The following is a 27,208-nucleotide window of genomic DNA, read 5'->3' as shown; positions in this document are numbered from 1 at the left end:
ATAGTTTATTAAATAAATTCCAAGATGGTGAACTGTTTTCTACTCCATTGGATCTGATGATGCAAATGAGAAGCATGGGAAACATTACCTGTCATAAAATAACCACTGTGCTGTTTATAAATATATAGTGAATAATAATGTATTCCCCAGCACAAGGCATAAGATTATGTTTATTGTATCACTACTACACTAGTATGAAACTAACCTTGCCATATTGAAGCAAACACTGTGGGCATGAGTCTAAAATTACATTCACAGCTTCCTTTGAAGATGAGCACAGGATGCGAAGGCTCAAGTGACCATAGGCATTTTCATGAGAATCCAAATAATGTGCAACTTCAAGAATGCAATCCTTGGTCAAACATGAAGAACACAAAAGTGACTAAAAAAGAGACGAAAAACTTTACTGCTACAATATACACAACAAAGTGTAAATGGAGCATATGTCTAAGTCAGTATGGAAAATATAATTCTGGCTCATTATTCTATGTATTGTCTATTCTGATGTCAATTTGCTTGCTTGCATTTGCTTTGTTTTTGGCATAAAAGAGAGAGAGAGAGGCTCTTTCCCTTCACTTTTCCTCCCTTTAAATTATTCTGAACACTTGTGGTTCTCAACATTCGTGAATCAGCAGCCTTGTAAATTTACTTTTTATGTCAATGTTCCGATCCCAATAATTTTACTCGTAAACAGCTATTTTTTTAAAACTTTAAACATTAATTAATATGCACCCTTGAAATTTAATATTAATAAGTAATTTATGGCATAATCATAAGAGTAATAGTTCGATTATGTCTAGGCTTCTTGACAAAATTAGGTTTAAATTAGTTGATAATGATTGGATCTATTGGAATCTTTTAGTCAGGAAACTCTTGCTAATATCATTAAATACATTTAGTAAGTGCTGATTGGAATGTTCCATTATGAACACTGAAAAATGTCAATTAATCAAAATATTTCGACTTTAATAAATTTGTCAATGAAATTTTCCTGCTCAAACTAAATTGACTGTGGTGCCCATCCTTCAACCACCAAATTAGGAGGCAGAAAGCAACATGGCTCCTGGTTAGATCATTTGATTGCTCACTGCCACTGTTGCAATGGATTTCCTGTTATTGCAGTCAAAACCCTTTTCAGGTGGTTGCGAGTTTGGGCAGCAAGTCCAAAACTTCAGGAGAACCTATCACGGCCCGGGATAATTGATTCAAGGACCCAGTACCGGCAGTTGAGAGACAATGCTGTAGATGTACTGAGAGCACTACCTACTTCCTTTACCAGTTTTTTTGGACTCTCTTTTCAATTTAACGATGCTGGCAGGAAGCTGTTGAAATGTTGGATTTTCAATGATTTTCTTTAGATGAAAGCTGTGTTGTCTCTTACGTTCCCACTTACAAACAGGCAAGACAAACATGTTCTGTTCAGCATGTGGTGTTAGAAGCTATCTATGCGAATAAACATTTGTTTAGGGTGATTATCACAATCCATGTTTTCCAATTTACATATCAAATATCTCTTCTCAAGATCAGTCTGATGTGGACAGGAAACCAGAGAATAGTACCAGAGTAAGCAAGACGAAATAGGAATAAGTACTGATAATTTTACTGATCTAATATTTTTATAAATAAGCTGTAACTTCATTCGACATTTATAAGTTTGAAAACACATACTTTTCACATGTTTATTTATTCAAAGTTTTATTAATTTCAGCAACCTCATTCAATACAGATTCCAATGTTACAAATTAGATTCAGCAAAACTCATAAATGGCCAACAACAACACACCTAGTGGCTCAGTGCCAAAGACTTGACTAAACAGTGAAAACCACAGTACCACCGTGAATGATACAAGAGGCCAGTGAAACTAATAAAACACCAAATAAATAGATGCATGGAAAAAAAAGTACGTCATATGCAGCCATCAAGTATAATTTTTTAAAAAATATATTAGCATTATGTTAATGAATTTCATGATACATTTTCATTACTCTCTTTTATCATAGTTTACATACAACATATGTGACATTCCTTGCAATTTTTAGGCTTGATTTTTTATACAGCAAGATATAAAACTTTTCTATATGATTTGTAAAAATCTTACTAATTTTTAATACATTGTATTTTATTCTATGTCAGCATTAAAAAAATAGTTAATTAATTTGCACTTCCTTACAGCATGAAATAATTGGATAATTCTCCCTTTTGTTATTGTTTATAACAAAAAAACATACACTCTATTTTGATTAAATGCACTTACAGTGGAAACCAGATTTTAGTTTACCATGTTATACATTCAATCATCATGGTCCCAGCATAGCAAAATGTTATAAAACTTTCTTCAATTTTACATTTTCCAACATTTTAACATTTTTCAGCTTGGTCTCCTGAAAAAAGTAAAATCGCGGTTCCGCTGTAAATGCATGCAGCTTTTTTTTTTTTTTTCCTAAAAAGGCCATTCAAGATGTTGCATAATGTGACTCATGTGATGCATAAAAAGTTGTATACTGAATTGTACACTATTAGTGATCAACATCCATATTTTTTTTTATTGATACTCTATTGGCATTAAAGTTTTAAAATCAATACATCCCTATAACATAGCAAAGTTAATAAGTAACACATCCATTATTTGTATTACTATTGTTTTCAATGAAATATTATATGACTTAATTGTAACCCTGTTAAGATAAACAATAATTACAACAAATAGCTAATATACTGTCCACTCACCTGTAATTTTATCAAATTACATTGTTGGCTGCTCTTTCCCAACACCTGAGAACCTTTGCTGGAGTCAGTTGGATTGCAAGCCGGAGACAACTTTTGTAGAAAACTGTAACGATGCCCAAACAGTTCCTCTACAGACTTATTTTCTTGTTCAATAGGAGGAAGGGATGACTCACTTAAACCACTTAAATATGAACGGATTAATATCTTCATTGCTTCAATATGTGTTAAGTTAGTATCCAGTTTGTTATTAGATCTAAAGAAGTGTACAAAATACTGCTCTAAAAAGATCTGAAGTATAAAATTTGTCTTTTTCGGACCTGAGGCACTGGCAATGCATGATGGTAGAGATTCCAAAAACATCTGAAGAACTTCGTGAAGTGACAAAACCTCATCTTCGCATATTAGCTTCAGCAAGACTGTGGCAAAGACTTCTGGCTTCACCTCCATCAGAACGAGTGCGGTATCCGAGAAAGTGGCAATCTTTCTTGGAACTGTGTTGATTAAGAGATTCCAATTGTCAAGTAAAACTTCAACTAACTGTGTTGAGGTCAGAGAGTTGAGGACAGTCCTTGCCTGCTCCAACGAACCCTTCTGGATGCACAATAGCACAAGTGCTAACGCATCCTGAGGTTCGGGAGAGGCTCTCGAACACAACTGCTTCTTCATGATTTGAAGAACTCTGTCCATTTTGTACTCTCGCAGGATATTCGAGTGAAGAACCAAAGTTGACACCTCACCAGGGTCATGTTCTTCAAAAAGATCTAGCAACGTATTTGCAAATGGCACGGGAATAACTTCAGCATCATTCTGTAACAACGTGTGCTTCAGGTAATGTATAAGTCCCTGATATTTTCTTGGTTTCTCTTCTGTTGCAGTCTCCTCACTTCTTATTACCCTTTCCACAACTTCAGGAGCTGACAGGGTAGACATCTTGTAGTATGGATGAGCCAGCTTCCAATTTGTTTCAGAATCACAACTGCAAGGACAAAATAAAAAAGAGATGGCTTTTTGCATATTCAGAGAAATCACAGCAAAACACCAAAAGAAAAAAATTCCCACATAAATGTGAACACCCTAAAAGCCAGACAAAAATTACAGGAAAGACTACATTTTGCTCGAATTTTCATAAGGATTCAGCTTGTTTCTTGGTAACATGATTCAAAGAGGTGTGCTCAGGATACCAGTAGGGTTAGGTCGACATTAGACTGTTTCAACCAGAAAAGTCAGGACTAGCAGAACACAGCATCACCAAGAGTCGTAGATCTTTATTTGCAGACACTAAAATCATAGCCAAATGTAAAAAAGCCATTGCCGAAGAAAGCACAAACCTCAACAGAACATAAGACTGTAGCTCAGTCACTTCTCTGTAAAAGCATGAAATCTGTCAATGAACACTTGATCGAGTGTAAACCAATTACACGACACACACTAAGCTCTGTCCCGTCATCCACGCATATTTAAACTTGCACTTGGTTTCCACTAAACATTCCACAATGATGTATGCTCTCAAAACGTTTGGAAGTACATGCTGAAGTAACCTAAAAACACGTTGAAGAAGGCATCAGCTGTTATTTACAAAACATCCTCAAGGCTGCAGCAGTGACAAAGTAAGCTTCATTTGAGTTTTGTCATTTTAAAAATGGAGACTCCACGGCACATTTGTGCAGGTGAAGAGCAGTCTCTCCCTCCCAGGAAAGCTAACACCTACAGAAATTCTCCATGTGAAGATTCACTATCCTTATGAATGTATCAATACACAAAGATATTTTGATAATGGCAGATAGGTGGGAAAAATTTAATTGTGGTGCATACGTGAGTTTTTATCTGACGTACCTTCAAACATTATAAGATCCAAAAATCTCAAATACAACACACTCATTTGTTTTAAAAAGCATGTGCTACATCAAAATGGATCAAATAATATACATCTAAAACACTTAATAATTACAAGGCAGGTAAGTAACAAAAACAGCACCTGTTTTACATTTTTGAACATTTGGATTACACATCCAATATACAAATGTTCTAATAAACTGTGAGAAGTTCAAAATAACTAACAAGATTATGATTCTCTGACCATAAAAATTCTTTTCCCCACATAACACCACAGTGGACACCTTGTTTATAGTTTAAAGTAGTAAATCATACTAATATTTAATCCTCTTTCATGGTGGCAGAAACCAAAGTAAGAAATTAGTCTTACCTGATGGTCTGTTTTACCTGGTTTATTACACAGAAGCTTGTTACTTCTTCCATTTCAAGTAGCCTTTGCAATGTTGGCTCAAGGCAAATAATACTGGAAAAAGAACAGGCACAACTTCCACAAAAAAGGTGAGAGCACTACTCACTAAACAATCTACATCTTCCCCCTTCCACAATATGAAACTAACATATTGATGTTCAAATGCTTCTAAACAATAAACCTGCAACAACTATGCTACGAGTACCATTTAATTTCAAAAGCAACACTGTTCCTCAATATGAAAATTACAATTTACATACATGTATCAGTTTATTTTATTCCATTAATTTCAGAGACCACTGTCACCATCCACATCAGAACTTATAGTTATCATTTCATGTGTATATAAATATCTTACATCATCTAAAAGCTCATAATTAATAAAATTTACAAAATTTCCAGATATATCCACATTTGAATCAAACCACAACTAAGAAGAATTATCCTCTTAAAAATGGATACAAGCACTAGCATCTATTGGTCAAAATAATTACCTGACATAATAATCACCAAGAAGACCACATGATTCTTTATAAAATTCCCGTATTCTCTGAACCCTTTCATCCGTGTCTTCTATTTTCGGGTATGCTGTTCGAACTACTTGTCCACTGCTCATTATCCAATTATAGCACTGTAATGCTATCCGCAGAACAACGTGACCTTCTCCTAGAAGATGAAGATAGGTGGCAGGACTTGAGGTTCGATGCACCAAAGCAACTTGCAAGATATCTTTATATAAATCAGCTGCAGTAGGAAGCTGAAGTGAGTACAATGTCCATCCTCCACCTTGAGAACTATTTATTAGGAAAAATAAACAAAAATAATTAAATTTCTTTTGAATTTAGTATATAATATAGGGATGGGCCGATACCAATAAAGTTCTGATATAAAGTTTATCGAAACCAATAAACAATATTCTACCAATCTGATACAAAATTCCAAATGGTCCTTGTGGAACTTGAATGGATCATTGACCTCCTTAATAAATGCCTAAATGAATGTTTCGAGGTGACTGCAGTGCAAAAGAATTGCATATTTAGACATTTGCTTTTTTAAAAAGTAGGGCATGGAGATTATCCATAACAATTATAACAAAATGGCAGAATTTTGCACTAATTATGCAATATTTATAGATATATTGGATTGGTAAAATAATTGGTAATTTTACTTATAAACCAATACGCCAATATGTCTAATCTTTAATACATATATCTAGGCTCTTCTTAGGTGTTCGCACAATCACTTTTTATAGATGCAAAATAATATACAGATATAATAAGTGGTTTTTATTTTATTTCCCATCCAACATTTCATACTGATTTTCCAGAACTTTCTCAGGAAAAGATAACTGGGAAAGAAATAACCAGTAATGATATCTGGGGAGATACAGGAAGTTGGAAAAAAACATTTTCCTGGGAAGAAACAAGGACATTCCTTAGAAGTGTAGAATGACAAGTTGTGTGTGTGTGTTTATGTTGGCTTTAGAAAGTTCTGGAAAACCAGGATGAAATGTCACATGAAAAATAAAATTAAAAGCCACTTAAAACAACTATATATGAAGGGCTCGGGTGTAAAACATGGTAAGTGACAAAATGCAGGTTTCGAGATATTGAAAGTTGTTGTTTAAAAAAAATCTGAGTTACAAATTAAAATAAATGTCTAAATTATTTACAGCAAATATGGTTCACTTGTATGTTTACTATCATACAAACATGATATTTCATCTGAATTATTTTTTTCGGTGGTGCTACATGCGATTTGTTTGAGGGTTGTTCAAGGAATTGTTGTAGTTACCATGCTTTACAAGCAACGATATTATCAAAATGAGTGATCAGATACCACTTTATTCAAGCTAACTTGTGATGTCAATTCAATAATAATATTTTGACATTAGACCTTTATAGCAACCATAACAATTTGTAACACAAAAATGAAAGCCTTTAATAATAATAATTTTATTCAATCAACAATAACCCAGACCTGTAGCCAGGTAGGGGCCAGTGGGGGGCTAATCCCCTCCTGGAACTACCATCAGCCCCCCCCCCCCCCCGGCACTGAGGTCAGCCCCTTGACATTAGGTAAAACTATTTTGTGTAATTTGTTTGCAGTGAAGAGTGAAAATGTAAACAGTAGATATTATTTTGCTCACAACTTTGGTAATAGATAAATTCAGGGAGTATGAACAGCAGCTGTTACATTCGTTCATCTTATTTATAAGAACTCTAAGTAGCGGTACAGCACCTTGAATAACGTAGTGTGGAAAACGACCCAAGAAACTAGTTCCCCAGATGGATGAAAACATAGATGGCAGTGCGATCAGTGTGAGTGCTAATTTTCTTATGAAAGTAATGTAGCTTAGTTAGTTTTTGGAATATATTGTGTAGATTTGTTTGTCTTGAAATGCGGTACGTGAATTGATGGAAACAGTTATATTTGTGGAGTGATTTGCAGTCACGAAATGGCATTAATTTGGAAAGAAAAGTAAAATAAAATTAATAAATGAATAGCATGCGTAACACAAGAAGGAACATCGCAAAGTGATTCCGGACGTCAGGTGTTGGATTGTGTACTAGAGTTTTATTTTTCTATCTTATTAGAATATAAATAGTATCCTAAGAGATATTTCATACCGAGCCGACAAACCACAAGTGTCGCTTGGAAGCAAGCAGTCCATAATCAATGCAGCCTTTTGAACCATAGGGACACAAGCTCTGAATGCACAGTTTCCTCAAGAAGATTTTACACCAAAGCGACACGCGACAAACAATATGAGGATTTCACACCAAAGCGACATGGGTCCTTCGGTCCAAGGCAACTTTCATACCGAACCGACACATGTTGCTTGGAAACGAGCCAATCAAGAGCAACATTTCACATCGTAGCGCCATGACGGGAAGCACAGGCCAGCGTTCGGTTGGTGAAATCCTCAAGCAATAAGTGTCGCGTGTCGCTTTGGTGCGCAATCTCCCTAGAGAAAGACACTCATTGCATCGCGCATGCGCGAACAACAAACCACGGCAACATGTTGCAAGCTATTGAGGAAATGGCCGTTTGACCGACGCACAAGCAACACGTGTGGCTTATTGTGTCGCCTAGATCTGTTGTTGTAATGTGCGGTTTATCGAGTCGCCTATCTGTTGTTCGCACAATTAGCAGCGAATGCATGCTAATAGACTGAAGGCACCATGTCGCTTGTCACTTAGTTGGGAGCTCCCCCTGTAGCACATCGCTTCAGTCTGAGCACCATTTCTTTAAGGAGCTTTCCAACCAAAGTAACAAGTAGCACGCGAATACGTCATATGAACGTATTGTTTGCTGTTAGGACCCTCATGTGCAATGAATGCTATTTTACAGTCTGGAAGTGTGTGTCACTAGTGTGACAGTGTGAACACCCCGTGTTGCTTGTCCCATTGATTTGAAAGTTGCCTTACAATCATGTCGATGGCACTAAGAAAGTTTTGTGGGGTTTCCCTTGTCGTTTCATGCAATCATCATTATCATCATCGCCACGATTAGTTTAAAGCCGAAGAAAAGAGACAGTAAATATCAAAAATACAAATGCTTCAGTGTGTATATCTTTAAAAGAAATAATGATGATGATAATAATAAAAATGAACCTAATTCATACACAAAAATTTAGTTGCCAAGAGCATTCCACGCATTATTAACAAAAGTATGACGATAACAGGACGTGGTCGACTGTCTAGAATGTTCATTAATATCTTCGCGACCACTGTACCAAATATCATAGTAATTATCACATTCATAGAAATGCTTCATGTAAAAGAATCAGACATTGCAGCGAAAACTCCATTTACTTCCATTATAAGCAGACGAATGCTGTGCATAATAATAATGCCATAAGTTCTGAATGCTTGTGATTAAAAAAAACTTCCTTATATCTATATTCGTAAAAAAATGTTTATATATGAGCAGTTTTTCTACTTCACACGCACAGAGGCTCTATTTATTACCTAAGGATGCCAAGCAGAATGCGATTCACAAGCCTTTCTTGATACAAAGCTGTGTTACGTAGACTATCCAAATTGCATACAATAGCAATATTAGATTTTTGTGATTCAATAAGCAATTTATACATAAAATAGGGATGGCCTCTTTTTTATTTGAAAAATTGAAAATCTAAAAATTATTTTTTCGAAAATGAAAAGTGGAAGTACGAACATTTTTTTGAAAGACAAAAAGCGAAAAACAATTATTATTTTTTTGAAAAATGATTTTTTTCTTCGTAAAAGGATTTCTTTTTCGAAAAACTATTTTTTTTTCGAAAAGCGATTTTTTAAAAAACGAAAAACTATTTTTTTAAAAAAACTATTTTTTTCCCGAAAAACTATTTCTTTTTTCGAAAACCAAAAAATTTCATTTTATAAAATCGAAAAACATTTTTTTTTCGAAAAGGCTATCCCTAGTTTAAATCTCTATCTTCAAGGTAACAATTACCGGCCCCCGTGACGGAGTGGTTAATAAATAGCGCCAGGGGTCCCGGATTCAAATCCAAGCCTGGCCATGGATGTTTTTAAGTGCTTATTCATGAAAAACTAAATATGCTGACCAAGGCAGTAATTTATTTTATTAAAAACATAAACTAAACGTAACGTTTCAACTTTCTAGCAAGGTCTTCTTCAGACTTGATATTTTTTCATAATCATGGAAACAAGGCTTAATGGTGTTATGCTTACTCATCAATTTCAACATATCATCACTCATCTCCATCTTCGCAAATAATCCAAAAGTGACACAAGATGCGAAGTAAAATAAAGCAAATCAATGAAGACACAATTATGACCTTGTAACTTTGTTGTATTTTTCTTTAACTTGACATGTTTGTAACGAATGATATCAAATGTACACAGGGCTTAAGTTTTTAATAGTTTTATCTGATATTTAGCTCTTACGGATTAAAATAGTTATAATTTCGGACCAAGAAGAAGTCATATTTGCTTTATCAACAATAAAATAATTTGCTTTAATCAAAGTCACACATATCATAAATACGAAAGTTAATTAAATTACAAATACGTTATTAGGTTCACCATAAAAATATTATAACTTTTAAAACGTGCAATAAAGATTTATGGAAGAAATATTTTATAAAAAAATTAAACTGTTCCGAATAATTGATATGATTCAGATCAAATTACATATTCCTTAAGTGTAATACATTTTTGATGTTGCTTGCAAGGCATGGTATCTTAAAGCAACCATAAATGCGCATACCCAATTTAAAATCAAACAAATTTCTATGCGACTACAGTTATTTATATCTAGTAAAAGAAAAGTATGTCCTTCTTTACTAGATCGCAGTTCACATCCAGGTACGAGAGTAAAATTTAATTTGAAACTGCCATTATGAGCACTGCTGCATGTAAACAATGGTATCTACAGTAGATACCACGTTTTACATGAAATAGAATGTACGTGGCCATGCACAGTTTTAGTTGCAGTTTGGATTGGCAACCTCTTCATTCTCCTCATTCTTAGTCGGTGGTACATACATATTCCGGGTCATTATGGGAATCATATACACTTTGTAACTCGTTCTCATCTTTGCTGTTGCCTCAATACTCGTGAACTTTCTGAGACACGTTGCAATTCAGTAACAGCCGTTTCACTGCCATCTTTGTTACTTACCATACTTTACATGAAACAACTGGTAGATGCCATAACTTTGAACACGTCTAGCTCTGTCATCTGTTGATGAAACGAAACACTTTGAGTACAATTCGACTTCCTTTACGATGGACTACACGATGCACACTGTAACTCCAAAATGACCAAAATGTCACTTACCATGTTTTACACCCGAGCCCTTCATATTACTTTGCAATTATATTTATGCACATAACAACCTCAATTTTATGTTTTTCAAGGGTTCAAGGTGAAAAGCTTACAATGTGGGGTCTCCCCAAGGGCTTAACCTTCTTGTAATCACAGTGTCCAAGGTTCGATACCTGGTGGAAGCACATATGGTTCAAATCTCACTTGAAACTGTGCATAGAGTAGACTTACGACTCAAAAAACATAAACTGTGAGAAAATTTTATACCATTTTGTTGGGACCTGGTGATTGAATGTATAATACAGGAAAATGGAAAATCGGGATACCACTATAGTTTCCTTCAATCTCAGTGTCATGTTAATTTTCAACTCAAAACAATTGGCATACAAAAGAGTCAAATCACTAATCAAAAAGCAAAGATGCTTAACTAGCCTACTTGGCTAACTATCTTTATGTGCTGATGCCTAAATCACCACTAATTGGTAGAGTAGTAGTAAATAAGAGGAATGCTGTAGATTTGATTCCCTCCACTGGAAAAAGAAGAAGAAGAGCAGAACAGATAATAGTGTACCTGGAGGCAAAGAAAAAGATGCCCTCTTGAAATGCAGTGTTAGAATAGGTAAGAAGGAAGAAAGAAAATGTCCAAATCTCAGTGAATGCTAATAAAGAACCACTACCACCAAATTCAGATAATTACAGTAAACAGTTCTCATAACTTACACCTTAGTATCCATGCAAAAAATGGCAGAATGGAGTACTTAATTATATCAACTATTTACAAAAATACCAAGCTAATACAAACTGACAATTTTACTTGGTTTGGTAAATAAGAATAAATCTTGCTTTCTCTCTCCCGTGTTTGAGTTGAGCAAAATGGGGAGGGTGATGAGACTTGCGAAATTTTTATTTCCACTATTACATTTTTTAATGCCTTATGATCTACCTAATACATAGAGGCACATATTTTTGGTAAATAAAAAAGCAAAATTTCGGTACAAAAACTGAGTCAATTTCGGGTTCAAAAGCGGTAAATAAAATGAAATATCGGTGTTATAGCGGTGAAAAATTGGATGAAAAGTGGTATATAAAAAGACATTTTGGTTTTAAAATTGTGAATATAATCCTAAATTTGATTTAAAAACTACACTTATTCCACAGAATTAACATTTCACTTCTAATAGCACATTTATGTAGTTATAAGAGTATTAAGTTTATTTCTGTGTAAAGGAGTCCATTTTTGCTTCTCCAATATTAACAGCAGAATTAATCAATTTTCCGGGAATTGCATAACTCACAGGATACTTCAGACTTCAGAAAGTATCGCGTCGGTATATAAATGGTAAATTTCGTGTTTAAGAGTTAATTTCGCTTTTTGCAGTTCATTTCGCATTATTTCGTGACAAAACATGGTCACAAAATGCATCTCACACCTTTCAAAAACATGAAAAATTAACACTAGAATGTGTTTTTTCAAATTTCGTTTTTTCGTCAAAAACGAAATATGCATGCCCCTACTAATACAGTGATTTTCAATGTTGTATAACCAAACATTCAGTGCTTATAATATGAAAACTGTTTACACCAGGTTTTCTGCATTATAGTGGCCCGCCCACTGATATATTTTAAAGTACTTTCAAGTTATTTTTTTATGCAGCACAGACCTTTCATATTGCAAATGCACTTTTCAAGATGTATTGCAAGAAGGAGATTGAATTTTGAATGCTCTTACAAAAGGTATGGTAAAATGTTGGTTCCCTAGACCCACATTTCAGATTACTACTACATATCTAAATAAATATTTCACTACAGCCATACCTTAAATATACAGATACATTTATCAGGGTGTCTAAAACTTCATAAAAAACAAAATTTCCTAACATGCAGAGGCCATTGACCCTGTCAACATGGGTGCTGCGAGCTTTGGCAATAGTGGGGGATGATTTGCAGACGTGGTTTGTTTTCGCTGATATCGTCTCCTACTGTATTTTTTTGGTATTGGTTTTGAGTCCACATTATGTACAGGACCTACAGTTTAAGGTGAGATCCAAACCACTTGTGCCTCCACCGGGTATGAACCAATAACCCCTTGATTACAAGGCAAAAACATTACCAATATGACATCAGGGAGCCCTCAGTCTCTTACTGTATGCTTTTTTGGCAGGAAGCATGTAGAGTTATCACTTTTGCCCTACGACTTAAAACACTAATGGCACTACTTCCAGGTGTTTTAAATATGGTGGTGAATTTGCAGGGATAGGACTACAGTGACCATACTGCCTACTAAAGAGAAAATAAACTCAGCCTCAGTTGCTGGACAATCATGATTATAAAACTATGAGCTGTATTGTCACCAGAAGTGACCTCCTAATAGACACACCAATATAAATATTACAGCCACATTTTGCAACTTGCAGACAACTAATTTTGAACAATGCACCCCACAGTTATATTTTCACCAGGTCTAGATACTATACAGACTTCACGTGCATACATTTCTCTTTCATTTCTGGAGATTCTACACTAAAAACTAAACTGTGTGGCGCAACAGCCCTCTAAGGGCCAGAGCAGCTTTTGGTGATGTGTGGTCAGCGCATCGAGTCCCATTGCTAATCATTTGTGACTTTTGAGCCCGGAACCTGCTACTTCTTCTTTTCAAGTAGCTCCTAAATTGTTCTCATGATGCTGCATCAACACTGATTTTTGGGTGCTCCCACCAGAAATCGAACCTGGGACCGCTCGCACCAAAGGTGAGAGTACATATTTCAAATCCTTGAAACCAGATGTTTTACACAATATTGCAAAATGTCTCGTTCCTTGAGTAGTTAATGTAGTACTTCAGGATCATCCTTGAAACTGAGAAACGCAATATGCATTAAATGAACATTAAACACAAAAGCAACATATTAAGGGCTAAGGAAGCAAAGTACTTTTGATATCATGCATTTTCAGTTTGAAATAGAAGAAAGTCCTTACTCCTGACTGGAAGTGCTTGAGCCCTCAGAGCATGCCAGAAGGACCAAGTAGGAATCTGCTACCACAAGGTACTCTACTCCAAAGAAAGGCCGCAAACCAATTAAGCAGACTGGATCATCAGGCGAAGGACAGGCCTAAATGATTAACAGCACACTGTAGAATGTCAAGAATATATACACACACACAGGTGGTAAGCTATGCCTTTACACCAACTTTTACTAAGAGCAAATATAATACTCACTATCATTTGTTTCAATCATTGAAACTGAAGTATGAAATATCGGTTCATTGCACTTGAGCTTAACTATGCTCTAATTAAAAAAGCACAGTAGCACATCTATCTGCATTGTCACAAAGAATATCTACCGATTAACTTCTTCCCAATTGTCTTCCAATTCAGACTCCGCTGTCTTAACCTCCTCCTCCTCCCTGTTGTACACTCAATTTTCTTCCTTGACAATGCAGGTGAGAAATCTGGAAGGTGCTTTCTCATGTATTACTATGCTTTTTATTCTTCTCCCAGTTTTCCTGTGGCACAAGATATTAAATTGAGTTTATACTGTCATACGGAAAGGATACCTTTTTGTGTCTAGAATTCTACACTGCCTTCAAGAGGTTATTGCACCAGTAGTGGCAGCAAGCATGCTGCTTGCTGGGAGAGTTGAACATATGTATCCCCTCAACTGAAGCTCATAGCACATTTGGTAGTTTCCAAGCCTAGGTATTGGCAAGTTATTCTCTTCGGTAAACACAAAGAGCAACATTGCAATAGAGCTAACTATGATTTTTGATACAAAGAGAGCAGCTCATTCTCTTCACTGCTCACCTCAAAGAATTTCCACTTCAAATTGTTAATGTTCACCAACAAGTTTAGGAAACTGGAACCAATTTCACCAGCAAGTAGCATGCTTCCAGCCACTATGCAAGCCCGAACGGTAATACAACAATCTCTTGAAGGCACTGTAGTGGTGGCATTACTTATTGTAATGTGTGACTGTATACTAAACATTATTTAATATTATTAACCAGCCATGCATTCCATACTTAACTCAAGGTTTCTCCACCAAGGGATCTAGTTTAACGTTCTGCTTGGGTATGGATGCTGATGTGTTGTCCTTTCTTCAATTTCAATGGCAGAGTGGCTAATAAGGGATCTTAGGTTTGAATTCTGGGAAAGGTATGGATATTCCATTGTATTTGTTTTCCTACCTAATTCATCAATTCATCATTCATCCTCATTGTTGGAATTAACTTGCACAGGTTAAAAAGCTATACAAAACAAGTAAATATAATACAAATAAAACAGGTCCGAGAAAGGCTGCAATTGAACAAGGGATATTCAAGAAGGAGTAAAGTAAATACAGTATGTATTTGTTCGGTGTTACATTGATGTGTTGAAGTTTTCCTTATAAATGTTCTTGTATTATGAATTAAAATGAACATAGAGAAACTGCTGGATCCCACAAGTCTTTTATGTTTTGCTTTATTAGGAACAAGGAAGGTAAAATATATTGGGTTAGGGGAGGGGGGGTGAGAAAAGGTAACATCTAGGAATGTAAATTGAGGCTACACAGTATGGAGTTCATCTGCTATACTTATTTCTTGTTTGAAAATAATAGCATGCACTACCTGTCTATATGTTTAATCTACGAGGTGTGTCAGGAAAGTAAAGATACAACAGATATATGTATTAAAAAAAAGACGTTAAAAACTGTACTTACGTATACGAGTATGTTGTTCCTATTTTCCTTTCTTTAGAATTACGTTTCCGGGACTAACTATCCCCTTCTTCAGGTTCGTATAAAAAACTAGGTACTTAACATGGTACCACGTCGAAATGTAATAAAAGGATTGTGGACAAGGGTTGGTGTGGATACATTTAAAATATTATATCCGCCCTCTAGACGTATTTAAAAAACTCATCGTTCTCTAAAAACTTGCACAATTACCCTATTCCCATGTTAAGAACATTAAAAGACTAAAAACCTGTATGTATCACTATGTACAACTTGCAGGTTCGGCTTTTCCTGCTCAACATTATGAATCGTAAAAATGTGACGAAGTAGTGTCGTGCCTTCACGGGAGGTAGGACAGATAATGTTCCCATAAACTGAGGCAATTTGCTGCACATTTGCCTTTTGCCTGGAGAAACCACATCACAGCCTGCACTTCGCATTTGGCGGGATTCTTTATAGCCACAGCCATTTCCGGGACGTGTGACTCACACAAGACTCAGCGCAGCACTGAGAATGAACGCTACTGGAAAGAGTAAGGATCAAGGTTACTGTCAGTGTTGCCAATTCATGCCTTACATATTTTCCCTAAGATATATATATTAGTTGTATCTTTACTTTCCTGACACGCCTCATAGTAAGTATTGCTTACATTTCTAAATATTCCAATACAATATGTACTAAATATACTTCCCAAAGAGTACTACCCTACAACGGTAACATATTTCCATTACATACAGAATATGCTTTACTCTGATAAGCTTACTTTTCATTTTTCAGTGCAAATTTTCTTCGCGATCGATTTTGCCACCCGTCTGGTGGATTCGTCACGCATGTACACGTGTGTAAGCTCATCAGAGTAAATTACCTATGTCCGCATAACCGCCACCAAACAGATATCTTTAGATAAAACAGAATATACTGTAATTAATAAGTACAATGGAATCAAAATGTCTTACGGTGTTGACGTTGTCCACCTTTTCAAGTTCCTGAATCAAGTAATGGCCTGCTCTAAGGGTGTATGTTTCCAATCCAGTTTCCGTGAGCCCGTGGAGGATATACCTTTCAAGAACGACACTAGAGACAGGGGCAGTGAAAGGATAGACTGCTATGCAGTTTGGCTGCTGTCTCCCTCCGGGAACACATGTTGAGCTGTCCAAATTGGAAAAGTAATACAGGTAACCCTCCTGTTGTGTGGCCACAAAACAAGCAATGCTTGCAAGTTTATTGAAATACCTCGACAGCATTGGGTTTGCTGAAGTTCCACACTCACTATCTGAAAGTTAAAAAAAATGAAAATGCTGTTGTTAACATTTAAATTAGGATGGGCAGTTTAATCAGTACTGTATTGGCATCAGCCAGTACAGGCAGATCAGTGTATTCATAAAATTACTGATAATCTTAAAGAAAATACTACAATAGCAAAATAATCAGTTTTCTCTCTCTGCCATATTGAAATTCGTTGGCTGATTTTGCTCAAATGCAATACCAAAGTAGTTCTCAAAAGTATCTAAAATCTCAATCAAAACCACCTCTAAAGTTGTGGCATTTATCATGAACACAAAATTGGTGGGTTTTTTTTCCTTTTCCAATCTGGCCTAAAACATGTACTATATTTCAAATTGTAGCACAAGTTATGTATTAAAAATTCCTGAACATCCTCATTTCAAAGCAAATAATCATTTTTCAACATGGCAGTAAAAAAACACCACAAAAAAATGACTCCTGGATTAAACGATATCCTCGGGATCAGCCATAAATAAAAAACGGATGGAATTATTAATGGGCTTTCAGTTTCAAGCATGGACTTCGGAAATTTTCCTCAAGTTGTTCACTATTCATTGTGTCTTACAATTTCTAACTTGATGATGTGAAAGAAAAAAGAAGAAGAAAGGAAATAAAGATTTGGCTGCTTTTCCAAGGTGGATTTTTCTGGAAAAAAAATGCACAGGGGAAAACTGGCCTGGGTTCAAATGGCAACCTAATATGTTCCTCTCAAACAAAATTTTTGAACATACAACTTTTTCTCTTTTTGGTAAAATTACTCTCAGGTCAACATATAATTCCTATAAACAGACACCTTCTTCTTACTCATGTAAAACACACACAAAAATTACATAACATATACAACTGTGACCTGCAATGGAAAAACAATACTCACCTCTGTCTTCTTCACCCTCTACATCCGTAACATACATAGGTTTAATGCTCATGCACCTAAATTCTTCCTTGCTGTTTTTGCTACATGCTAAAAGCTGCAATTGTAACAAGTTACAAATCTTTGGTGTGCCTTTGGATGGGGTTAGCGGATCTTTGAACACTTTTACTACCATTTCTAAAGGTTCATCACAAAACGGGCCTGTTCGTTTCTGAACATTGACCATTTGGTTAGCTGACAAGTTTTTGTTTTGTTCCACAATCGTCGGCAGATGAACCACGATGGGGAAAGAGTTTGGGTGAACTGGTAACTTTTCTTTCACTTCTTCTTTAAAACTATGACTATCCATTGATGCGTACTTCACCAGCTGATCCCATTCTATGTGCCTCTTGCTGTGAACATTATCCTGTCTACCTTTCCTCTTATGTCTCTTGCGGAACTCTACTGGTAAAAGTTTATTCTTCTCTTCCATCTTCTTCTTCACATGCTTTCTTTCTTCTTCGGGTTCTTCACAGAAAACCTTAAATACATGAAAGTTCTCTTTAGACATGCAACTCACCATGTTTTCACAGAGACTAATGGAGCTTGCACAAAAACTCATCTCGAAACTTAAAGATTCCTCAAAATCTATGAATTTCATTTTTGATATGTCGTGAGTTCTTACGTGAAACTGGTACAGAACAAGAGTTTTGTGCGAGCCTATAAGAATATTACCACTGACTTGACAGCACGTGATTACGTTCGGAGATCTCTTCACGGGCAACTCTATCATTTCCAAGCTATTCACACTTGACTGGCTGCTTGGTGTAACCCGGCCAGCAATTCTAGCCCTCATTGGTTGGGTTTTGCAATTCATGTCCCAGTTGGCATAGATCCTTGCATAAACTGCCTCTTTACCTTGCCTGTTCTTCTTAGATTCTAGAGTAGCAATGTAATTTCCTGCAATGAGCAAAAAAAAAAAAAAAAAAATGTTGCAGTAAGTTAAAGTTAGCAAAACATTTGAGACTCAAACAGGATTAGGCATTCTATACCAATGTTCTACGAGCAAGCTGCTAACCTAATTCCTACCTTCATCCTAAATTTCACTATTTAGGTATTTCACTTCTACGTATTCTGCAACATCAAGTTACCTGTGACTAGCTTCAGATATGAGACGACCAGTGTTATCTCCTGCAATTGATGGAACTACACAGTGTGGCAATTTGAAATCGAGACTATTTTTTTTTCTAGGTAGGTGGCGAAACTGTGAAAGCGTTCTGTGGTGTGAACAAGTAACGGGTATCTCACGAAAAATTGACACAGAGCTCGTTGACCTTGAGTGACATTGCCGCTTGTGGTGTTGTTGAATGTGTGCATGTGTCGTGAAGGTGCGTCGTGATTTCAAAATGGAACAAAGAGTAAACATCAAAATTTGTTTGCTCTTGGGAAAAACTGCTGCGGAAACGTTTCACATGTTGTAGCAAGTCTATAGAGACAATTGTTTATCCTGTACGTGTGTATTTGAATGGCTCAGGCATTTCAGTGAAGGACGGGAGCCAATTGAACACGACAAGCATCGAGGTGTAGCAGGGGACGGTGAGAAAATCAAAATTGGTGAGAAAGTGAGGACAATCATTACTGAAGACTGAAATTTCATACAGACTGTTACTGCTGCATTTTATCTTGAGGTACTGAAACATTTCATGCAAGAAATAACACGTGTGAGGCCCGAGTATCAGGATGATGGCAGCTGGAATCTGCTTCATGACAGTGCCCCAAGTCAGAAGACTGTGATTGTGAACAACTTTTTGAGCCTAAATCGACTCTGTGTTGTCACATCCTGCCTACTCACCAGATCTGGCTCTGTGATTATTTTTTATTTCCTAAACCAAAATCTGCACTGAAAGGTCCCTACTTTTATGATGTACCAACAATCAAGAAGGCTACAACATGGATTTTAAAAAGCGTTACACAAAACGAATTCCAGCAATACTTCCATGCACTGGTAGGCATTGTGCTATGATGTGTGGATGCAGGAGGGTCCTACTTTGAATGATCCAAGGTAAGTGACTTTCTATGAAGACTTAATTATTTTTTACATCACCAGTCTTGATTTCAAATTGCCGCACTGTGTATTTAATTCCAAGTTGTAATTTGAACCAATTTACTTCATAAGTCAAAATTTTAGTGTTTGTTTCATTTAATTTATTCGACATAATATTTCTGCCACTTTTAACTAACCTATGACGATAGGGATGAATGGTGATAAGGTGAAATGGATGATGGGATATTAACAAATATATATGGGGCGACACAAGCCCCACAAAGCATTATACTGGCTGTGAATCCAGGAGACAGAGCCTCATTGGTCTGCATCACTGCAGTTACTGTGAAATGTTACTGTTGTCATTTTGGTTTTAGGTACAGTATGTCCACAAATACCTTCCATGTTTATAAACGGGCATTATATTGTAGTGTATGAGAGACAAATTTCTTACTAAAGTTCTGCACTGAATACATTGAATTTCTAAAGTGTAAACAGGTTAAAAATCAAGTGAAACCAGGGATGATTAAGAACTCAAATGGTAAAGCAATGGTATGGCGTGCCTGAGAAGTGAGTTCGAGTCTTGGTTGATCCTATATTGTCTTGTTCAAAACCATAACAAGTTTCAGAAAAAATTTTCATGAGAGTACAATGTTTCATATAAACATTTCTAGTTGTTTATATCTAATGGAGATCGTTATAAGTAGACATCGGATTTTTAGGTTTTAAAAAGTGTGCTTTTAGGTTCCTAAAATATGCTCTAAAAAGCCTAAAATAGGTTCAAAAAACCCTAAAATAGGTTCTAAAATTCCTGAAATAGGTGCAAGGAATCTTAATTTAGGCTCGAAAAATCATGAAGTAAAAAAAAATTAAAATAGTTCAAAATTTCTGAATACTGCTGATTAGGTAGTCACCAGCAATGAAAATGGGATGGGACACCTATATCCTGAAATACACACTATCTTGCATAATAATAATAATAATAATAATAATAATAATAATAATAAAATCATCTTTATTGGAGCGGGCATGTTTCGGCCTCTAGGGCCGTTCTTACAACAGACCCTTGTCTCAAAGATTAATACAATGGAATAAATAGTATACATTGAGGGAAAAAAACCTGAAAGAATTACATATCAGTACAAATAAGAACAATTATATATATATATATATATTCAGTAATCAGGAACAATGAAAAACATAATAATAATAATAATAAAGTTTAATAAAATAATGAAATTATAAGATTTGTATGCACACAGTTGCCAAATGTTACAGTGAGAATTTTTATGAATGAAAAGTTGCTCGTGATTAAGTATCTCGCTGCCTTGCCAGTAGATGCTGTTTGAGATTCTTTTTAAATAGCTTATGGCTGTTTATGGATGTTAGGGAGGTTGGGAGGGAATTCCTTTCTTTAGTGGCAGTTACAGTAAATGATTTTCCGTAGGGATGAATGGTGTGGGGGACTGACATGGAATGTACTGTACTGTACTGTACTGGGACTGACAATAATTTTTTTCGTCGTGTTACATGTTCAAGTCTGCTCGAATTTGTGTACAGTTTTTCAAAGAGATATGCAGGCTGCTTGTTGCCTAGTACTTTATGTACTAAAGTTAATAATTGGTATTTCGCGAAATTCTTGGTGTTAAGCCAATTCAAACTGAATAAGTATAACGTTATGTGTGTTGCCTAACCCTACGGCGATCACATAACTTAACATTGGAAATTTGCTATTAAAATCCACTCTTTGCCGTATACTTAGGCAACAATCTGTTTTCCTGTTATCCACAGTCAAACTCTGTAATTTTGTCTGTGAGGATCATCTTATATGCTGAAAATAATCTTTCAACAAAAACATAGTCAGTGGTGCAAACTTCAATGCTGAAATGTTAGTTTGCAAAGCGTGAATGCCACAAAGCACGGAAGTGAGCAAGATCACACAGATCAGACCACTTTGGATTGTACAGGTAACAGTGGCACTAGAAATTTTGCTTTGTTTATAGCTTTGAAAAATCACCATGGATTTGGAGGAGGGGAAATTGACAGAGAATACGTTTCAAACACGTTCGTCATTAAATTTTCTCATGACCAAACAAAGCAAATGCCTCTGTGTGACATAAAAAGTCTGAAAAACCTTTAAAAAATATATAAAAACCTAAAAAAAAAGGTTTGATTTAGGCACATAAACCTAAAATAGGTTCTAACAAGCAAAATATGTTTTCTTAGGCACTATAAAACTTCATCGGCTGTTGAGTTTTTAACGAAATGCTGACATAACTTATTATTTCTTGCATACCTGTAAAGGAAAAAATAGGTTAAAAACCTAAAATCCAAGGTCTAGTTATAAGGGAGAAATTTGCAATTTGATGTGGTATGATTTGTGACATTATGACATTGTTTGCTGATCAATCAAAACGTGCAGTGCCTAAAAAATAAGTTTTTGGACTGTGAACTAATGACGGCTGAGTTCTCGGAATACGACTGTGTGTGCTTTAGTGAGTCATGGCTCAATTCTGATATCTCGTGTGCTGAAATTCCGCTATATGAGCAGTTCAATGTTTATCGCAAAGATCGTGAAATGCGTGGGGGTGGTGGTGTTATGGTGTGTGTGAACAAGAAGTGGCCCAGCAAGATACGACTGGATTTACAACGAGACTGCGAATTACTCTGGATAGAAGTAAGTACAAACCACCATAGAAAAATGCTTGTAGGTTGTTTCTATCGGCCTCATAGGCGGAGTCCCAAAGAACTCTTAGAGTGTTGCTACGATTCCACTTTGGCAGCTCTGTCCAGCCACGAAGTTATTTTGTGTGGGGATTTTAATATGCATATAAAGTGGAATAATCCTGTAAATGGCATACCAACCACTGGAGACGAAGACTGGTTCATAGACAATTTTATTCATGGACTAGGTCTTCTTCAGCACAATATGCACAACACCAGAAAGGACAAAAACCTTGATTACATTCTCTCCTCTTTTGAAAACTGTGAGGTCACACCCTCGTTGAATCTCGTTCAGTCAGACCACGAGTCGCTTTGTGCTATTTTCGAAATTTCAGTGAAAGCGCGAAGCTCCCCTTCTGCACCCCTCAGGCATAAGACTCCTTTGTGGAAGAAAACGCCATGGGACACCGTCTGTCGAGCCATTGACCTTTTCAATTGGAACCTGCTCTCCGAAGGGACCGTGACCGAGGCTGTTGAACTGTTTACGGACGTGATTCATGCCCTAATTCAGGACTATGTGCCACATAAAACAATGAAAAGTAAAAAGTTCCCCCCTTGGTTTGATAAAGAGTTGCAGCATCTGTTACTTAACAAAAAGAGAGCATGGCAACTGTGGAAACGTTTCCCCAATCCCCACACACACAACACTTTCAAAGCACTTCGAAAGCATAGTAAAGACCTTATGAAACAGAAATACACCGAATATGTCAACACAGTCACAAACGAACTCCTTACTAATTCAAAGAGATTCTGGACATTAATAAATTCACGAAGACAAGCCAAGCGCATCCCTTTAGAAGTAACACACAATGACATTTCAGCTGTTGGTAATGATAGAGCTGAACTATTCAATCTAACATTTCAAAATAATTTTGTTTCAAATGATGTTTTAGATCACCCGCCTATCAAATCTATCTGCTCTCACTCTCTTTCTACCGTCTTTACAGAACCAGGTGAAGTCTTGCACTTCCTTACCTCCTTTTCTTCTCACCGAGCATCTGGACCAGACAATATTCCTACTATTTTCCTTCAAAAAACAGCTCACTCACTAGCTACTCCTCTTGCAATGTTATACAATAGGTGCTTCTCTGAAGGCTGCTTTCCCACTCAATGGAAGAAAGCAAATATCATTCCTATTTTTAAATCTGGAAATGCTAACGATACTACATGTTATAGGCCCATTTCTCTCCTTTCCACACTTGCTATTGTCTGTGAAAAAATTCTGAAAAAAAGACTTCTGAAATTCACATACCCTTACATTAACCCAGCACAACACGGCTTTCTTCCAAATTCTTCATGCCTTACCAATCTGTCTTGTATGCAATCCTATGCTATAAACGCAATTACTAATCGTAATCAGTTAGATGTTGTTTACTTTGATCTGTCCAAAGCTTTTGATTCAGTGGATCACCGCTATTTACTGCATAAATTATCTAACAGATTTAACATCACTGGAAACACGTTAAAATTAGTGAAAGACTATCTAAGAAATAGACAACAACGCGTTATACTTTCTGGAACTCATTCTAACTGGCTTCCTGTTATATCTGGTGTGCCGGAAGGAAGCGTTCTTGGCCCTCTGTTATTTGTATTATATCTGGATGATCTCACAGACCTCTTTAATTCCCCCATCTCAAGCACAATTCTAATGTTTGCCGATGATTGCAAGATTATGAGAGAAATAAAACAGCCATCAGACATGCAACTTCTCCAAAATGACATTAACAGATTCTCTGAATGGTGTAAGCGATGGAAACTGTCCACAAACCCTTCTAAATGCTCATACATAACAATTTCATTGAAGCAAAACATTCTTGAAGGTAATTATACACTCACCGACCTCCCTCTAACAAAAGAAGCACAACACCGAGATCTAGGTATCCTCATAGATTCAAAACTAAATTTCGATAATCACATATCAACCATCACAAAAAAGGCAATGCGTATGCTAGGCCTACTTTACAGATTCACCGAAATCAATAACCCGAAAGCACTTGCCATTTACTTCAAGATATTTGTGTCCCCCATTCTAGAATATTGTTCACCAATCTGGAACATGGCTGCCCATTCTCATACCTCCAAGATCGACAGTGTTTTCAGCTTTTTCCTCTCCATCGTTCGATATAGAGTGCCTGCCCTAAGACACCTGCCTAAGAGAGATCTTCTTGTAAAACTGCATATTAATACTCCAGAAACTCGTAGATACATTGCAGATATGAAATTGCTATATAAGATTATAAATGGAAACTTAAGATGCAGCATCCCACTCCACGAACTCTCCCTCAGAGTGCCTAGACATAAAACACGGAGCAAGGAAACTTTCCACACTACAACTCCCAGGCTCTCACTCATACAACGATCACTATTCCATAGGCTACCGAATCAGTTCAATATAATCTCAAACCAAATAGATATATTCACTTCATATTCATTTTTTATCAGCAACATAGAAAAAATTGTACATAAGTAATGCTTTTGTGAAACTGATCTTTTTACTTTGGTACTTTTTTTGGCTTGTTTTATTTTTGTTTATTTTGTGTTATCCGTTCTTTTGTTTTTAATCTTAGTCTATTGTTTTATTGTTGTTTCTTTCTGGTTTAAAATGGCTTCTGCTGTACTGGAAATTTCAATAAATAAATAAATAAATAAATAAAATAAATAAGCTCCGCCCTTCATGTTCTCACATTAGCGTCAAATGCATTCCTTATTAAGTTAGGTTAGGATCTCTTAGCATTAACACACAGGTTTATTTCAGCTGTTGCGTGCATATCATAGAGGCAGGACCATGGTTGCAAATATGTTGTCAGATTTCTGTCACATATTACAAATTTACGAATTCTTCAAAAGGGAACCAGCTGCATAGGCGCCGACTCCATGGGGCTTGGGGGGCTCGAGCCCCCCCCAATGTTAACGATGTGGGGGCAGAGCCCCCAAATAATTTTGCTTTAGAGGATCTAATGTATTATTTTGCTTCTCTTGTAAAGTTTACTCAGAATTGTGCCACATGAACTTAACCTTAAATACACATTTGAAACGTTCTAGATCATCAATTTGGGGGGCTGAGACCGCTAAACCATCAACTTTGGGGGGGGCTATGACCAGAGACAGCAAAGCACATGACTTATTACTATTTTTACTAAAAAGAGTTTCAAAAGACGATGTGCATAAAACTAGTGGATGAGACTTTTGGGCTACAAATGGCTCTAACATGACATTCAGAACGAGATCATTGATATATTATGGAGATCTGTTTTGCGCTCCGTGGTAGCAGATATTAAAAGTCGGGAATATTTTGCTATTATGGTTGACGAAACTTGTGAAATATCCATTCGTGGAGAATATTAATATTCTGCATTAGAACTGTGAATAAAAATTTTGATATTTTTGAGGAATTCATGGGCTTTTACGTGATTCCGAACACTGAGATCAAAACTTAAAAAAGGGAGAGAGTGAGTCATTCATTAATTTATTTCAGTGATCAGAGCCCCCCCAATAATTTTGACAAGTCGGCGCCCCTGACCAGCTGTATACATATTCATAAGTTGTAGGGGAAGGTTTAGTGGGCCAGAGCAAGAAATGCATGAAGTGCAGCAGTTGATATTGCAGGCAACCCCGTAACCATGTTGCGGGAAATTCATATTTTCAAGGTATGTAGGCCTATGTAAATTCACTGTTACATTTCATAATTTTAAGTTTCCTTTTGAATTTCCATTTGTTCAGTGTGCATAATCAAAATTTATCTTTAAAAGTGCTGAAAGTGGTCTTCGATGCGAGGATTTTGATGTGCAGGCATCACATTTCGAGACTGAATATCTCTGTTATTTGCGGTTTCCGTAACTTGAAAAGTGAACATTGAGAAGAAAAAAAGTAGTAATTTTTTAGGGCGCACAATCTGTCACCAACTCCTTGAAATGAACTTACCTTGACAACAGTGTACCATTTGGAATACTCTGTCAACTGTAGGAAAGGTAAATATTACAATTCCTCCCTTATTTAGATCTCTGACTTCTACCACATGCTGAGGCAAGGCAAGCAGCAACTTATTTACTGGAGCTGTGGTAACTGCCAATGGCTCTTCGCATGTGTGAATATCTTGGCTTGCAAAATGATGGACTGATATCACTCGGACCATTTTATTTCTTTTATTTTACCTGAAAGATAATTATCAGACTTAAAAAACATGCAAACCAGGGTGCGAAATCACAGCAGATTGGTGTGGGGGGGAAGGAGCAGAACGACAGACAGACACACAAACACACACGATAGGTGTGTGTGAGTATATATATATATATATATATATATATATATATATATATATATAGGCCTATATATATATATATAATATGTCATTAAATATATATGTCAATTATTAAATAATCAAATTATATTATAAAATATACTGTCTTTCATTCAAAATGTAATTGCAAATTGAAGATTTTAATGTACTACTAGATTCCAGTATAAAATTCACATATAAATGCTATTACTTGTTTTATTAACACATTGGGGTCTCACGACGGGCATAGCCCGCAGTGCACTTAAAGTCAATGTGGACGAACGACGGGCATAGCCCATCCTGCAGTATGCAATCGCTTTACCGATTGAAGGACGGGCTATGCTCGTACTTCGTGTCATGCGCGTGTTCATTCAAGCCCCTCTGTTGAAATTCCGACCGGTAGGTGACTCATGTGCTAATTTTATCTCGCACCTGCGACTGTTTGTTGTCGGGTTGATGTACTGTGCATTGTTTAGAATGGCGTCGTTAGATCCAGACTGCATAGAGGATTCTGCCTCAGAGTTTGAAGTTAGCGACGATTTTGATGATGCAGAT

At 36.2% G+C, this 27,208-nt stretch overlaps 1 protein-coding gene across 1 annotated transcript in view; it reads right to left on the bottom strand.

The window, feature by feature from the left end:
- LOC145998808 (BLOC-2 complex member HPS3) overlaps nucleotides 1-27,208 on the bottom strand; it is a 47,475-nt gene that overhangs the window by 8,690 nt on the left and 11,577 nt on the right. The window contains exons 2-8 of the mRNA XM_083135440.1: nucleotides 26,299-26,528; nucleotides 17,634-18,569; nucleotides 16,432-16,748; nucleotides 13,740-13,873; nucleotides 5,465-5,764; nucleotides 2,729-3,704; nucleotides 206-382 (exon numbers count right to left, since the gene is read on the bottom strand). Coding sequence (XP_082991566.1) covers nucleotides 206-382; nucleotides 2,729-3,704; nucleotides 5,465-5,764; nucleotides 13,740-13,873; nucleotides 16,432-16,748; nucleotides 17,634-18,569; nucleotides 26,299-26,509 — 3,051 coding nt within the window. The 5' untranslated portion in view covers nucleotides 26,510-26,528. The remainder of the gene's footprint in view (nucleotides 1-205; nucleotides 383-2,728; nucleotides 3,705-5,464; nucleotides 5,765-13,739; nucleotides 13,874-16,431; nucleotides 16,749-17,633; nucleotides 18,570-26,298; nucleotides 26,529-27,208) is intronic.

Source organism: Lepisma saccharinum, chromosome 14 (genome assembly GCF_977018435.1).
Source record: "Lepisma saccharinum chromosome 14, izLepSacc3.1, whole genome shotgun sequence".
Taxonomy (NCBI): domain Eukaryota; kingdom Metazoa; phylum Arthropoda; class Insecta; order Zygentoma; family Lepismatidae; genus Lepisma; species Lepisma saccharinum.
The sequence above is the reverse complement of the archived record's forward strand: the minus strand, read 5'-3'. Positions and strand labels throughout refer to the sequence as shown.